General features: G+C 33.7%; 2 protein-coding genes across 2 annotated transcripts in view; one reads left to right on the top strand and one right to left on the bottom strand.

Moving 5' to 3' along the window:
• Positions 1-411: 411 nt before the first annotated feature.
• Positions 412-1,571, top strand: Pmch (pro-melanin concentrating hormone). Its single transcript, XM_076853239.2, is given in 4 exon segments — positions 412-660; positions 1,016-1,157; positions 1,160-1,213; positions 1,522-1,571. Coding segments are annotated over 4 exon segments (495 nt in total).
• Positions 1,572-1,936: 365 nt separating this feature from the next.
• Positions 1,937-15,466, bottom strand: part of Parpbp (PARP1 binding protein) — a 50,163-nt gene continuing 36,633 nt past the window's right edge. Inside the window, exons 8-12 of the mRNA XM_076853238.2 lie at positions 13,412-13,590; positions 10,563-10,644; positions 4,998-5,000; positions 2,755-2,890; positions 1,937-2,277 (exon numbers count right to left, since the gene is read on the bottom strand). Of these exons, the coding sequence (XP_076709353.2) occupies positions 1,937-2,277; positions 2,755-2,890; positions 4,998-5,000; positions 10,563-10,644; positions 13,412-13,590 (741 nt within the window). The remainder of the gene's footprint in view (positions 2,278-2,754; positions 2,891-4,997; positions 5,001-10,562; positions 10,645-13,411; positions 13,591-15,466) is intronic.

Raw genomic sequence — 15,466 nt, 5'->3', positions numbered from 1 at the left:
TTTATCCTTATCATCCTTGAGTGAAGTAACTTGAGTTTTAATATCTTAATCAGAAAATATACTGAAGGAACAACAATATTTGAAAGAGCCTGATGTCCTGTGGTCTTCCTTAATAACTACCCATTTTCAAGAGACTATAATCTACTCCACAGAAAGCCTTTTACCAAGGATCTTAATCAGATTCTCAGAAAAGTCACACTTAAACTAAACAATATGCCACTAGATCCAAAACAATGTAGGTATTAGCAGCTATACAAAAGCCTCTATCTGATGAGTCATGTCTAAAATGATGAAAGTGTAAGTCTTTGAAGTGCTTTCGATTCAACCTGGAAAATATATAAAGGTAGGATTTAGCAAGCAGGCTGACTGTGAAACATCCTTGTTTGTCTTTATGCAAACATCAAACTAAGAATGGCAAAAATGAGTCTCTCTTCCTATATATTAATATTAACTTTTTCTCTGTTTTCTCAAGGTATTTTACTTTCAGCCTCCAAGTCCATAAGAAATTTAGAAGATGACATGGTGTTTAATACATTTCGGATGGGAAAAGCCTTTCAGAAGGAAGATACTGCAGAAAGATCAGTTGTTGCCCCTTCTCTGGAACAGTATAAAAATGATGAGAACAGTTTCATGAATGATGAGGAAAACAAAAATTCAAAGGTGAGTAGCTATGTGACTTGTCTTTTATTGTTAACAGAAATGTAAATTTTTTAAAAATCTTCTGAAAAGAAAAATTGACATTTTTATTTAATAAATAGAAATATATGCAAATAGTGACAATATGCATTAGTAGGATAACTGATGACAATTCATGTAAAACAGGTGGCTCTCTCATTCCAGAGAATATCTTTTTATACAAAAGTTTTTTCCCCCGGACTAAACTTGTATCTAAGCTATTTTTAAGGAGTCAAAACTAGTGCAGAACATCTTTAAGTTGATCAATAAGGGCATTAAACAATAGTATCATTGCTCCATTCCAAAGAAGACAGCTAAAACACAAATTTTCTCTTCACAGAACACAGGCTCCAAACATAATTTTGTGAGTCATGGTCTGCCACTGAATCTGGCTATGAAGCCTTATCTTGCATTAAAGGGATCTGTAGCTTTTCCAGCTGAGAATGGAGTTCAGAATACTGAATCAACACAAGAAAAGAGAGAATTGGGGATGAAGAAAACTCAGCTAAGTTTCCAATAGGGAGGAGAGATTTTGACAGTGAGTAGTCTTTTAAAATTCAGTTCTTATATCTTAATACCATAAAAAGACCTCTGAATTTAACTGAATTTGGATCTCATTATAACAAAATCAAATAAGACTGATGTTCAATTCCAGTTGACATTAAGTGACTGTCAAAAATGTGGGAATAAGAAGCATGTAGGTATGATAATTTTGGTTTACTCAGAATTAGTTATAGTAGATCCATTCTTGTTATTATTATTATTATTAATATTATTATTATTTCTTAGTTCTGTGTGATGATTGTAGTACTTTGAGTAATTTAAACTATTTTATTCTTCCTTCAGTGCTCAGGTGCATGCTGGGGAGAGTCTACCGGCCTTGTTGGCAAGTCTGATACCTGTTGGTTCACGTCATCTTTGGGGAAGAAAACAAAACCATTTCATTGCCAGTGGGAAGAAAACCCTTAATGTTCCTACAACTTGTATATTATTTTAAATGTCTGCTTTAAAAGAAAGTAGTGTTAAGACATACCAATAATCTAAATGATGTGCTTTTTCTGTATATTAAACTTTGTGAAAATTCTGCATAATTATGACTCAGTGGTGTTTTTAAACAATGCTTACCACATGAACCTTACATTCACTTCAAAGAAAAATTTGAAAGCATCACAATTGACACCTTGAACTTTTATAAATTAAACATGTGACTTTGGTGTACAGCTTTCCATATGCATAAATCTAAAACACATAAAAGACACAATCACAGTCTAAAAAATTGAGTTAACTTTGTCTGGCCAGTGATGAATTTGGCCTTGGAAGTACACTTTTTGCCTTTTGCTACTTTGGCTACTTCGCTATCCAATTTATTCTGTGAATTGTTTGATGTTTTAGGTTTCTTAATATTTTTATGTTGAGGTGGTTCATTTCTGTTATCACAGAGAATATTTTCGCCATCCAAATCCACCTGTTTCCTTTTTGAGCTTTTATTTCCTGTCTGGCCACTTGGTTTTCTTGATACTTTGTCATTTTCACTTCTGTCCAGATGAACATTTCCAGAACTTGTTGCAATTGTTGATTTTCCAACAGATGATTTTATACTCTCTGTTATGCAAGATGAAAAGGGGAAAGAAATCATATAATAATTCATATTATAACTTGTGACAATTTTAAAATAAATTTTAAAAATGGCTAAAGAATATTCAAAAATTTATGATTTACAATAAAATAATGCTAACCAATTGAAAATTAACAAATATAACTACATTATAACATTAATTTTCATTCTGCCATACCACTTCTCATCCCTATCAATAAATATTTGTTTGAATATATGACATTTAATACTTAAGTAAATTATATGAATTATTTTTTTAAATACATTTAGTTAAATCAAACTGTCCTATTCCTTTCCATAAATTTGTACTTAGATTTAACCTCTTAAATAAACTCAGGCCTTAAAAACATAAGCCTTTACATTTCATAGCACTGTGCAAAAAATAATCTGGGTTTATATAAATTAAAACCAATTGGCATACTAGAATCAAATTGTTATTTATTTGTTCAAATAAAGTCAATCACCAGCAAGGTCGTTTTCCATATGAAGAAGACATAAAGGTTCTGATGCAGAATTCATGTTATTCCATTTATCGTTGCTTATCATGTAGTCATCTTTATAAGTACAAGCAAACTGCGATCTAATTAATGTTTGAGTCATCTGGTAACAGGAAAAAGAAAAAAATACACAATTTATACTTTATTTTATGTTTTTATCTAGATAAACACACATTCTATAAGGTTGAGGTATAAAAAAATTTCCCTTAAAAATTCTCTTATTTGGGTCTGGGGTTGTGGCTCAGCAGTAGAGCACTCACCTAGCACATGTGAGGCACTGGGTTCAATTCTCAGCACCACATAAAAATAAATAAAATAAAGGTATTATGTCCATCTACAACTGTACATTTTTTTTAATTCTGTTATTCATTGGAAACTTTTGACCTTTTATGTTTTATAATTTGCAAACTCACTCTTTGCCATGGTTGGCATTTTTTTCTATCAGCAATATTAGCTTTATGTATATTTCTGATTTTTTTTAAATACTTGTTAAAAAATCAACTTTAGACTCTTCAGAGGTTTTTGTTACACATTCCTGTGTCTGGGCTGCTGCTTTGGAGAGTGAATTTTATTATAAGTGAAAAGAATACTCATATGCATAATCATAGAAAATACAAGTTCTACATTCTAAGAAATAGAGCACAATTATTTTGGAAAGACAACATATGGAATTCAAAATAAAGAAACTGAGGAAGGGAGAAATAATAAAACAAAAAAGAGAAAAAAGAGAGGTCAAAAGAAGAACAGAAAATAAAAGAGCCTGAAAAAAGAAATGGGGAGAAGCATTATCTCGTTTAAAATTTGTATGTGTAGGAAAACAAGAAAGATGATCTAAATGTATCATTCTAAGAAGATTCAACCAATATTTTAATAGTTAAAAATTCAAAATATTGGGGCTGGGATTGTGGCTCAGCGGTAGAGTGTTCACCTAGCATGGGCGGGACCCAGGTTCGATCCTCAGCACCACATAAAAATAAAGGCATTGTGTTGTGTCCATCTACACCTAAAAAATAAATTTAAAAAAATTTCAAAATATGTTCTTGCATCTATCAAACATAAAATAGGAACTCCTAACTTTCTTCATAATTTGGAGAAAAATTAGAAAGATTCAATTAAGAATTAGCTTTGAAAATGAAGGAACTTTAAGAATTAAAATAAAATTTAAGAATTCAAAACAACATAGCAAAAAAAGTAGTTTCAGAAATGTATTCTGCAAACATAAAACCACTGGGCTATTTTAAAGATAGGAATTAATTTCAGAACAAAGTAGCCTATATATGTAATACAAATTTCAAAATTTAAGTTTTTCTGTAACCACTCAGTTATAATGGGGAGATTTCTCCAAATAATTAGAAATTATTTAAAAACACTTCAAACTATAATAAATACAGTATTCTCAATATTATTTATTGATAATAAATCACTATAAAGTAGATTTATATATACAGCATATTATATTCAATAATTTATAGTATGTTATATAATCAAAGAGCTCAGTGTATCATTCTACTCAGATGTTGCAAAGATAATGGCAGTAAAACCACTGACTATGGTTTAAGAAATTAGAACAGTCTTCTGTTTGGCCGTTTCATAAAGGCAAATTTTGTTAGGATAATAAATTTTCTATTTTTCTGTCCAGTAGGTTTGGGAGAACCTCTTTTTCCCAGATCACTAAAAATTATGTTTTATGTGCTTTAATGAGGCATTAGACAACTGTTGTTGTCTTCCACTTACCCACAAAAATTGCACAAAAAAAATGTACAAGATCAAAAAGTTATGTTTTTTAAGAAAGCAAACTAGAGTTGGCTGCTGATAATGAATGGGTTTATGAACACAACTCCTGTTATATTATTCCAACCACAAGATTTCCTATAATACAATAGAAAGTTTTAGGTAGTTCTTTTTGGACATAACCCTATAAATATAGAATTAAAACAAATTATAAAGCTATTAAAATAAATTTTATGAAAAAAACTCTATATTATATTATATCATATCATTGCTATGTAACATTATCTGTGAACTTTTATTTCCATCTGCAAGACCAGAACTAATCATGGACATTATCTTTTCACATACTTTTTTCATTTCACCAGTTATTGCTTTATAGAGAATTATAAACTATTCCTTACAAAGAGTTACAAAAAATATGACAAGACCTTACAGGCAAAGAGGTGCTAAGTGACTGTCTTGGATCACTCTCTCAGTACTTGCTGAGCAAAGGCACCTATAGGTACCTTCTTCCCACTACAAAATCTTCATCAGCAACACCCATAAAACACTCTAAATAAAAATACAATAATTATATTACTTACTACAGACAACTGATATTTTCTCAGCCTCATGTTTAAAGGATAAACAGAAATTTCTTCAGCAAGCTTTGTTACTTTTATTAATTTATTAATATACAATCTAAGTAAAAAAATCTTTGTTTTCTGTGTACATACAGTCGAAATTGGTGCTACAACTACCTGGATTTCCTCTCTTCAGCTCCCCTGTAGAGTAATGTTGGAGCCCTTAGTGACCACAGGACAGTTCTAGAAAACCACAGTTATGAGGCAACAGATTCTTAAAGTACAGAACAGGTTCAAATGAGGAAAAAAAAATAATCACTTTATGAAAAACAGCAATTATAAACTTTATTATAAAAAACAGCAATTATAAATATATCAAAATATGAGAAGGAAAACAATAGCTCTATGGTGGTGTTGGAAAAATTGCATCCAAAAAAAATAATTGAAAGTAGTTATACTAAGGGTTTTTCTTCTTTCTTATAAAAAGTTATACATAGAAAGATTTACTTTTCTCTGTCCTGCACAATTTTTTTTTAAATCAGTTACTGTTTATTAAGTTACTGATGTGGTAAGAACACAGTATACAAAAGAGATAATGAGAATGGCTCTTATTAAGTTCCAGCTTTGCAACAGGCACATAGTATACAAAGGAGGTAACTAGGATGTCTTCTATAATTACAAAGACATTCTATTTATAAAATTTGCTGTTGACATATGGCTGGAAGGAATAAAAAACTGGATAACATACTCAAGATTGAAAAGATTCAGAAGTCTAGAAACCATAAGTAGAAAATAATAAGATGAAAATGGGTGGGGATAAACAAAGTCCTATATTTAGTCCAAAAATATCAATTACATATGTACAGGATGAGGCGAACTTGACTTGAAAACTATGTAGGAAAAAGACATACAGATTTTACGTGATCATGAACTTGACTGAAGTCAACAATGTGATATCCAGCTAACAAAGCACCACAGAAAGATAAAATGATAGTGGTGGGGGGAGCTCCTGATTTGTAGTTGAAAGGCCCAGCTTCTAATACTGGCCCTATTTCTTATTAGATAGAAATCTTGGATAAGCCATTATTGGATAAGCTTATCCATTATTGGATAAGCCATTCTCACTTTTCCACACAAATAAAATAACACCTCACAGTACTGCCAGAATTATATGAAGTAAAAAACTTGGATAGACTATATAACTCCAGAATTATAATGAAGATACTGTATAGTTATTATTGTAGTAACATATATGAAGCAGGCATTCCTACAAAATAAGATTTGTTGAATTACATCTCCCAGGTCCAGGCTAATTCTAAAATGAACCTAAGAATGCAGCTAAAAAAAGAACTTATAGTCAGTTTTTTCATTTTAATTTAAAACAATGCAAGCTACTTCGGCTTATATTTATAACTTAAAAGAGATTGCTTTTTCTTTGTTCATAAAAGTTGGATTTTTCTACATAAGATTAGTGGCTACATAGAATTAAGATTATTTCCTGTGGCAAATCTTCCAAATCTCTCTGTGTATTTGATTTGGAATCACAAATAAGCAAAACAATTCCCTCTTGAAAGTGCTTTTGAAGTACTAAACAACTAAGAATAATGTCCAGATTCATACATGGCTGTTAAAATCATTTTATGTTCAAGTCACATGAGAAAAACGGATTGAAAGTTTTCCTTTGTAGAGTGATTTCCCTCCTTTGGAAAGATTTCTATCCACAGTAAAATTGCAATGAACTTCAAACTTGCCAAGAATTGAAAAGTCTTTTTGCCACAGGCTCTTTTTAAATTGAAATTATTAGTAGGTTCCCAGTTTGAGGAAAATAGTACTTCACATAGGAAAGCCTGACTCCAGTTAAATTAAGATGAATGAGTCAAAACACAGAAAAGTCACAGCCATTCTGAATTAGCTGCAGTATTAAGAAAATAGAAGTTCTAACCTCTACCATACCAACACTTAGATTCTCAAGTTTGAAAATGGACATTATTCTCAACATACCTATTAACTGAAATAAATATTCAAATTTATCTTTTGATTCTTACATGATCACATTTTCAAAAGCAGAGATTTGGCAACTTTGATGGCATATGAATTTGTACATATTTCAAAACATTCATTCTTTATCTTTCAAATTTCATTTACTTTGCCAAATAGCCAAAAAAAAAAAAAAAAAAAAATCCTGACCTAAATAGTAACATTTTGTGACCCTTCATTATAATTATGCTGCCTCTATTTACTCTTTGGAGATAGCATAAACCTTAAAATCTGACACCTGAATACAAATCCCTGCTCACTTACTTACTAGCTACTTGGGAAAACAATGCCTTCTAGGGTTGAGCAAGTATCATCAACACAAGATGTCCCAAGACACTTAGTAGATACTCAATAAAATCCAACTTCATTCATTTACCAAAACAAATTCAGTTTTAGTCTAATACAAACATTCCTTCTTCATTCTAATAAATGATGCTTCTCATTCCCTTAGAGTATTTGCTCAATATCATTTTGTCAAGGAGACCTCTATTTATCATCCTACAAAAAATCAGAACACATGCAAAGAGCATTTTCTCCTTAGCCCTCTCCTCAATCGCACTGATAGCCTTCTAACATACCATAAAATCTACTTGTTTGTTTTGATTATTGTCTGCTTTCCTCAGCTAAAATATAAACTCCATAAAGAGTAAAACTTTTAAAGTTTGGCAACTGGTGGCCCCTCTGGTCCTCCTCTCACCACCTTGTGGTGTATCCCACTATGAGGCCTCAGACATGCCCACCAGGAGACCAGACACCCCTCTTAAATCCTGCTCCAGGTTCCTGGAATCCCTGGGCACTGGATGACATTGGCCTCTTCCTCCAGGTTCAAAAGCCGACTGTTATGGCAAGGGTGATGGGGAGCAGGGCACCCACAACAAGTCTTCTGATGCTATGTCCCTTCAAGTATGAAACAAAGCTAGGTGTGAAGAGGGCGTAGCAGTAGGCCTAGGCTAAGGCCTTCCCTTTAGTTCTTTTACCTCAGCTGCACAAATATGTGGAGAAGTTTTGTCCACCATAGCAGGGTGTTTTGTCTGCCCTGTTCACAGTTATGTCATCTCCAGTGTCCAGCATCAAGTCTGTTATACAGGAGGTGCTGAGGGTTGGCTGAATGAATTCATGAATGAAGAAGTAAAACTAAAATCATAACAAGGGTATGCGAGAAGCCATGAGGAAATAAAAAAACATGAGTAAGCAAAAGCTCAGAGTTAGAAAGGCATATACAGAGTAGACTCTGCTCTCTTCAATAGAGACAGAGGCAGCCACACCACACACAACGTAACTCACATTCATCCTCTGGACCTGTCCCTCCTCCAGGCTTGTGGGGATGTCTACAGCCTCTGGCCTGGGAGTCTGGGGGTTTGGGTCTGTTTTTCAGAGGTTCTCACACCCTGCTCTCTGACCTCCTACCCCAGTTCATTTTCAAATGTCCTAAAAAAAAGGAGGGCAGCCATGTGCCTGAGGCAGGTCCCACTCCTCAAGCTGAGTCTCCTTTTCTTATTTATATGCAGTGTTAAGAAATGAACCCAGTGTCTCACACATGCCAGGAACCTGCGCTACTGCTGAGCCCCAGCCCCAGCCTCAGTCTCCTTTTCCAAATAAGACCACACGTGATTTTAGCCCATACCTCCCATAGCTACAAAATCAAGCATATGTGTCCTGGGTAAAAAGCCTTTTAAGACACCCAAAAAGCTTTGTTGGTAGATTGGTTCCTTTTTTACTTCAGTAGTGTTCCTTTATGTGGGCCAAAGTCAATCATCAGCTCATATCCAACACTAGCAAACAATACCAGGGGAGAAAAATAGCCAACATCAATCTGCTCATCTCCCAAAGACTTTATCCTCTCCAGATGTTTAGTTTATTTACACTTCTTTGCTAACATAGCCCTGCTATGTCCTTAAAAATGTGTTTATGTGATTATACTACAAATACTTATAAGAATACAATAAAGAATTGACAAAATAATTATAGAAAACAACAAAATTCAATGATGTGTTCCATAGGCATTAAGTACTAACTACTATTAATAACCAACAGAAAGACAATAGTTAGTAATAAATTAATGAATTTGAGGTACATAGATGAAATATATTATAATCAAAAGCTTTGGCTGAGCATCTAATCCCAGAGACTCAGGAGGTTGAAGCAGGAGGATTACAAGTTTGAGAACAGCCTTGTCAATTTAGCAAGACCTTATCTCAAAATAAAAAAATAAAAGAGGGCTGGGAAAGTGGCTTAAAGCTAAAGCATTCCTGGGTTCAATTGTCAGTACTAAAAAAAAGCTTTGCCAATTGGCCCAAGGAGCAGAAAGGGCACACAAACTATAGTTTTCTTTTTAGTTGTGTCAAGATGAATAATTATTTGATGATTTAAGGATAATTGTATATTTTATATAAAAATGTGTTTAAAAAATTAATGATTCTCAGCTTACAACAGTGTCTAACACATAGTAGATACTCAATAAAAGTATATTATATAATTCAATGAATTAAAATCAAGTTTCTTTAAAAAGAAACAAAGACCAAGAAAATTTTAAATGCTTAAAGAAATACATTATTAACTACTTATAGGCACAAATGTTTTGTATGAAACAGTTCAGACTAAATAAAAATATAAAGAGCTGCTCTAGTCAAGAACAATATAAAATATCCTTCCCATGCTGATCTACAATTATTTACATTCTGCCATTATGTCTTCATTCAGGTACAATTTTAAATTACATGGTAGTATAGTTGGATCTGGAACATTTTCCAAAGGCCCATGGGTAAAAGTCTTGGTCCTCAGCTTGGCAATACTGGGAGTAGTGACATAAATGGGGCCTAGTGAGCAGTCTTCAGGTCATTGGGGACATGCCCTTGAAGGAGATAGTAGGACCCTAGCCCCTTCTTCTCCCCTCCTCTCTCTTTCCTCCCTGGCTATGGAGTGAATGGTTTTGTTCTGCCACAGGCTCCCTGCCATTGCTACCCAGTACCCCCACTACAGGCCTAAAAGAAACAGGGCCAATCAATTATGGACTGGAATCTCTGAAATTTTGAGACAGGTAAGCCTTTTTTCTTTACATATTGATTATTTCATGTATTTGTAATAGTGATAGAAAGCTAGCACACAGAGTCTCTCAAGATTCCATTTAAGATATTGGAAATGCAAATGAGAAGCCCATGTCTTATTTATTTTCCCATTCATTCAACAGATTCTTAGTCAATATTTGCAATAACAACTGCTTATTTCTTTTCTTCTTGTAGGTCTAGTGAATTAAATAGCCAAAACAGATTAGTTAAGATTGTACAAAAGGAAAATTTCTGTTTGTCAATCCTCATTACTCATTTTCCAATTCATTCTTACTGGGTCATATACAATGTATATTTACAATATGCCCCTCAACTTTAAATATTTATTTATTCTAAAAACAAAACAATATCATGTTCATGACAGTACACTTAATTGTACCTTATTTTTTTTCTCTTGCATTGACTTATAGATGCGTTCTCTTAGGGGTTTCACTGATGAGTTATTCACTTGTGTGGGAGAGCTATGGAAAAAAAAGACAAAACTTGTTGTTATGGTTTCAATGTTTATGTCCCTCCAAAATTTATGTTGACACTTAATCTCCAAAACAACAGAGGTGAGACCTACAAAAGTTGAGTGGTGGGACCTATGGAAGGTGATTAGGTCATGAGGGCTCTGCCTTCACAAAGGAATTTAATGTCCTTATCAAAAAGCATACAAGATCCTGTTTGGCCCCTTTGGGCCCTCCACCTTTTTTGCTACATGAACATGCAGTAAGAAGGTGTCATCTGCAAGGAACAGACCCTCACCTGTGAATACCAATGAATGTGCTGGCAATTTGAACTTAGATTTCAAGCCTTCAGAATGATGAGAAATAAATATTACTTACAAATGATTTAATGTAAGCTATCTTGTTATATGAATGAAGACTCTCATAAACCAAAGTAATTTACAAGCTAGTTTTCCCTCACTGCTCTACCTAAAAGTGGCTAAAGGATAAAGAACAGCTGAAGCTATATGTTTATAATATTTCATATAAGTATCCACACCCCTATTTGAGAATCCTAATAATAATTTGCTTAATTAATTCAATAACTAAATATTTCTTGATCTTCTAAATTTATTTCCAAGGCACTATATTATGCCCTTAAAGGGAATAATGCAACCTCTTCAGGGTAAATGTTGATTAATTCATTGACTCTATATCCAGGTCTAAGGTCTAACTAAGGTCTAACTAAGGGAAATAAGATATCTACATACGTAAAAGTCAAAAGAGTAGGGAAATGAAAAAAAAGGAAAACATAGAATTGGAAGGTTAGAGAAGGCAAAATGGAGGAGATCCTGCAGCCTGCTGTGTCAACCTGTATTCCTCAATAAATGAATTCCTTTTTAGCTTAATAGAGCCAAAACCTGAACCTCATTGACTCAAAGATCATTATTTATATAAGAATAAAGGGTAATTTACCCTAAGAAAAAATAGTAATAACCTGACATTGACCTAAATTCATATACTACATTGTGCTTAATTTTATCATTTTGGTGCAGATAATTAAAATTTTACCTTACTATGGACTGTCTGCACAATGACAACTAAAGTGCTAATGTGGAATTCCCTCATAATTGAAACGTGTTTGGCCACATGATTAAAGTACAGGAAAATCTCTTTTTAAAACGAACTCAGGAATTTGGTTTAAACAAATTATACAAATAGAAAATTTTCCCTAAAAAATAATGTAATTTAATCCAACAGAAAATAAAAATTATCCATACTTCTACCTAAAAGCATATTTTGTTAAATAGAAAAAAAGTAAAAAGAGAGAGAGAAAAAAGAAAGGATCATTGTCTTTATTCTGCTTTCTGAGATTCCAGCACAGTGTCAGTAAAATATTCCTAAGAGAAATTTCCATTGTTAGGATAACATGTGGGCATTTTTAAGTAGACTGTGGAAGAATTATATTGTGCCAAGACAGAAGAACTGTCAAGGAAAGCTAGTAAGGAAGATGAGATGTAACAAATGAGATAACACACTGAATGAAAACCCATGAAGAAGTCACTCTTTAAAAAGAAGAAAAAAGATACTGAGGCATGGGAGAGAGCCCCTGAAGCAATCGTGAATGGAGATAAGCAAAAAACAGATCTCTAAAAAGTAGCTCCTATAGAAAACAGAAATGATCAAACAGTAGGATGATTCTATGAAATTTTTCTACAATGTACTAAATTTAAAATTTAATATGGTTGTTCTAAAAATCATTAAAATTCCTAGAAGTCTATGTTTACTTAATTAAGAATTTACCCACCTATTGAGTAACTGACTTAATTGCTATTAAAACTGGAGAGTATCTGCTATAGATGGAAATGTATCCCTCCAAAAAAGATATGTTGAAATCTTAATCCCCAGATACAACTGATTTGAAAATAGGGCTTTTAGGAAATAATTATAGTTAAATGAGATCATACAGGTAAGGTATGATAGGCAAATTCCTAATCTGTGGCCTTAGAAGAAGAGGAAGAGGGCGATCTCTGCACAGGCATCAAGGAAAGGCAATGTAAGCACAAGCAAGAAGGCAATCATCTGTACCCAGAGAGAAAAGCCTTCACCAGAACCTGACAGCTATGGCGTCCCATCTCACACTTCCAGCCCAAACAGAAGGCAAGTTTCTGATATTTAAGCCACCCAGTCTATGGCTGTCTAAGTCAGAGAGGACTGAGATACCACCAAGGTCCTATTTAGCATATTTTTCTTCATAAGGTGAGAAAGACCAGAAAATGTCAATTCCAATGTATACATGCCTTTTCCTGTTCGCAGGGTGAACAGCAGTCCTTAGAGCTCAGGCCTTGGGCTTTAGAGAAAGAAATCTTCGCTACTTGTTAACTTTGCTTTTTTGGGCATATTAGTCTCTCTCTCTCCCTCCCTCAAGTGTCTAATTCTTCACTAAGTGGAGATACTACTAAAAGGAGTTGTGAGCACTGAGATGATTTAAGCAAAAGAATTTTGTCACGTTCCTGACACACGGTAAAGCAAATGTGTTCTTAAATCAAAAAACGAGAATAAAAAGCAACACTGAAACTGAAAACACCTGCAATACTCTCACAAAATATTACCTTTTAAATATATAACCTCTTTGCATTTAAATGTTCAATCTCCCTTTAACTTTTGTTTTCTTTCTTCATACTTATTGATAGTTTCCAACCTTCCTACTATAAGCATATATTTCTTTTATAATCAATAAGTGTTTTCTCAAAATTTCCAGAATTAATATTTATACACATATGACTTTCATGGTACTTACGTAAAAACTGTAAGAATAGAAGTTGCATTACAATGAATCGTGCTTTCGTCACCATATAAAAGCTCTGCTTTGTTTCTGGTAGGAGCACGGGCTGCTTCTTCATCCAAAAGAACTAGTAAAGTTTTCACGGTATCTCTGCCACAGTATGAAGTGTCATGGTTGATGGCATGAGATTTTGGCTAGAACAAAAATCAATTTTATATAAATGTAAAAATTGCCGCTACTAGGTTGAGTCAGCCACACTTTTCCATTTCATCTGCCACTCTTCTTCCTCTGTTGTTGAAGTAACAAAACATAAGCTATGAGAAGTGGCTATAAGACATATTAATGTTTCTCCTCGAAGCCATACTATTATCAATCCTATCCATTTTTAGACGCACAATAAATATTATCACCAAAGGAAAATATTAGGCTCTGATCAAAATAACATTTGAATCAGAAAAACCTAGCCATTCTCTATCTATATAATCTCAGCCCTAGGAGGTACATCTTCTCTCTTATACCAAAGAATGAGAAAGTTTTGGAGATCTGAATACTAACCCCCATAGATGGCTGTTAAGATCTAATCAAATGCAAAAGTGAAAAACTAGTTCATTCAATCATCATTGATTAGTATATGGTACATTCCAAGAACTATGCCTTAAGCTGAGCTACAAAGGTGAAAATCACTACCTTCAAAGAACCCACAGCCTTGGGCATATTAATAAGATAAATAAGTAATCAACACATCATATTACAGAATGCTAATTGATATTTCTAATAAGTATACATACAATGGTGCAGAAGCATACAAAACAAAGTGGTCAGTGTACTGTGGAGTCAAGGATGGTGTCAGAGGAAGAGACATACAGCAGTAGGAGTGAGCATAGATAGCACTCTTGGAGACTAAGAAGAATGACAAGATGGGGAACAAAAGACTAGGTAGAATGACAAGGCTGGGGAACAAGATACAGGGAGGAAGTAACACAGGATGAGTCTGGAAAAGCTCTGTACACTATGCAAAGAAGTTATAAATCAGTCGGTTACACAGGTAAAATCTCGTGCTTTATCAAGCAAGCAAGTACAACAACATTACTTAGATTTTGAAAAAATCGATGCTGGCAATGTGTAAAATATATTTCAGGATAAGAATATTATCAAATCTGGAAACAGGGTCACAAATTAAAAAGCCAGTTTAGGTATGACAGGTCTGATGGAAGCACTAGAGATAAAATAGATTAAAAAGGGAGAGACAAGCCAGATGCAGTGTAATTCCAGCTACCCAAGAGGTTGAGGCAGGAGTGTCACTTGAGTCCAAGAGTTCAAGACAGAACAGGCAATACAATAAGACCCCATCTCCAAAAAAGGAGGGTGGGCTAGAAAAACTTAGTGACTAGATAGAGGAAAAAAGAGACTATATGATAAAATAATTTTGCAGATAGATATATGTAAACACAAACTGTAGATTTTGATACCAGATTATTAACTGTATATGCTATACAACTCTTGAGAAATTTCTTTACTCCTCTGTTCTTAAACCTGGGTTCAGTACCATATTATTAATATCACACCTAGGTTTGATACCAGATTATTCATTGTATGTACTCCTCTGTTCTTAGACTCACTGGCATAACAGGGGCCATGATAGTGCCAGACACACAGGGCCGATGAACACTGTGCCAAGATAACAAAGCTGCATTTTCTGGGCCATCTACTGCAGCTATGCCAGTTTCCCCAGCTTTTACAAACAGGGTTTTGGCCTCCTTACTCTACTTGGCAGACTCAGGCTACCAGGTGAACTCTAATGTGCAGCTCCATGGGAATTAAAACAAATGGCCTATCACAATCTGGTACTTAACACATAGTTTCCATTAGTTTAATATTAACTTCCTTGAGTATTATTTGAAATTTTTTAAATATTTGTGATTTGGTAGAAAACATAAAATTAAAAACCAGGCTGTTTATATCTTATTTCTTTTGCCATATGGAAGAAACTGGTGCTCTTAATTACCTAAGATTGTAACAATTCCTATCACTTACAAAGATAATCTGGTTGTCATCTGAGGCAAACTAGTT

Source organism: Callospermophilus lateralis, chromosome 4, assembly GCF_048772815.1.
Source record: "Callospermophilus lateralis isolate mCalLat2 chromosome 4, mCalLat2.hap1, whole genome shotgun sequence".
NCBI classification, from domain to species: domain Eukaryota; kingdom Metazoa; phylum Chordata; class Mammalia; order Rodentia; family Sciuridae; genus Callospermophilus; species Callospermophilus lateralis.
Note: the sequence above shows the minus strand (reverse complement) of the source record. Positions and strands in the feature narration are given on the sequence as shown.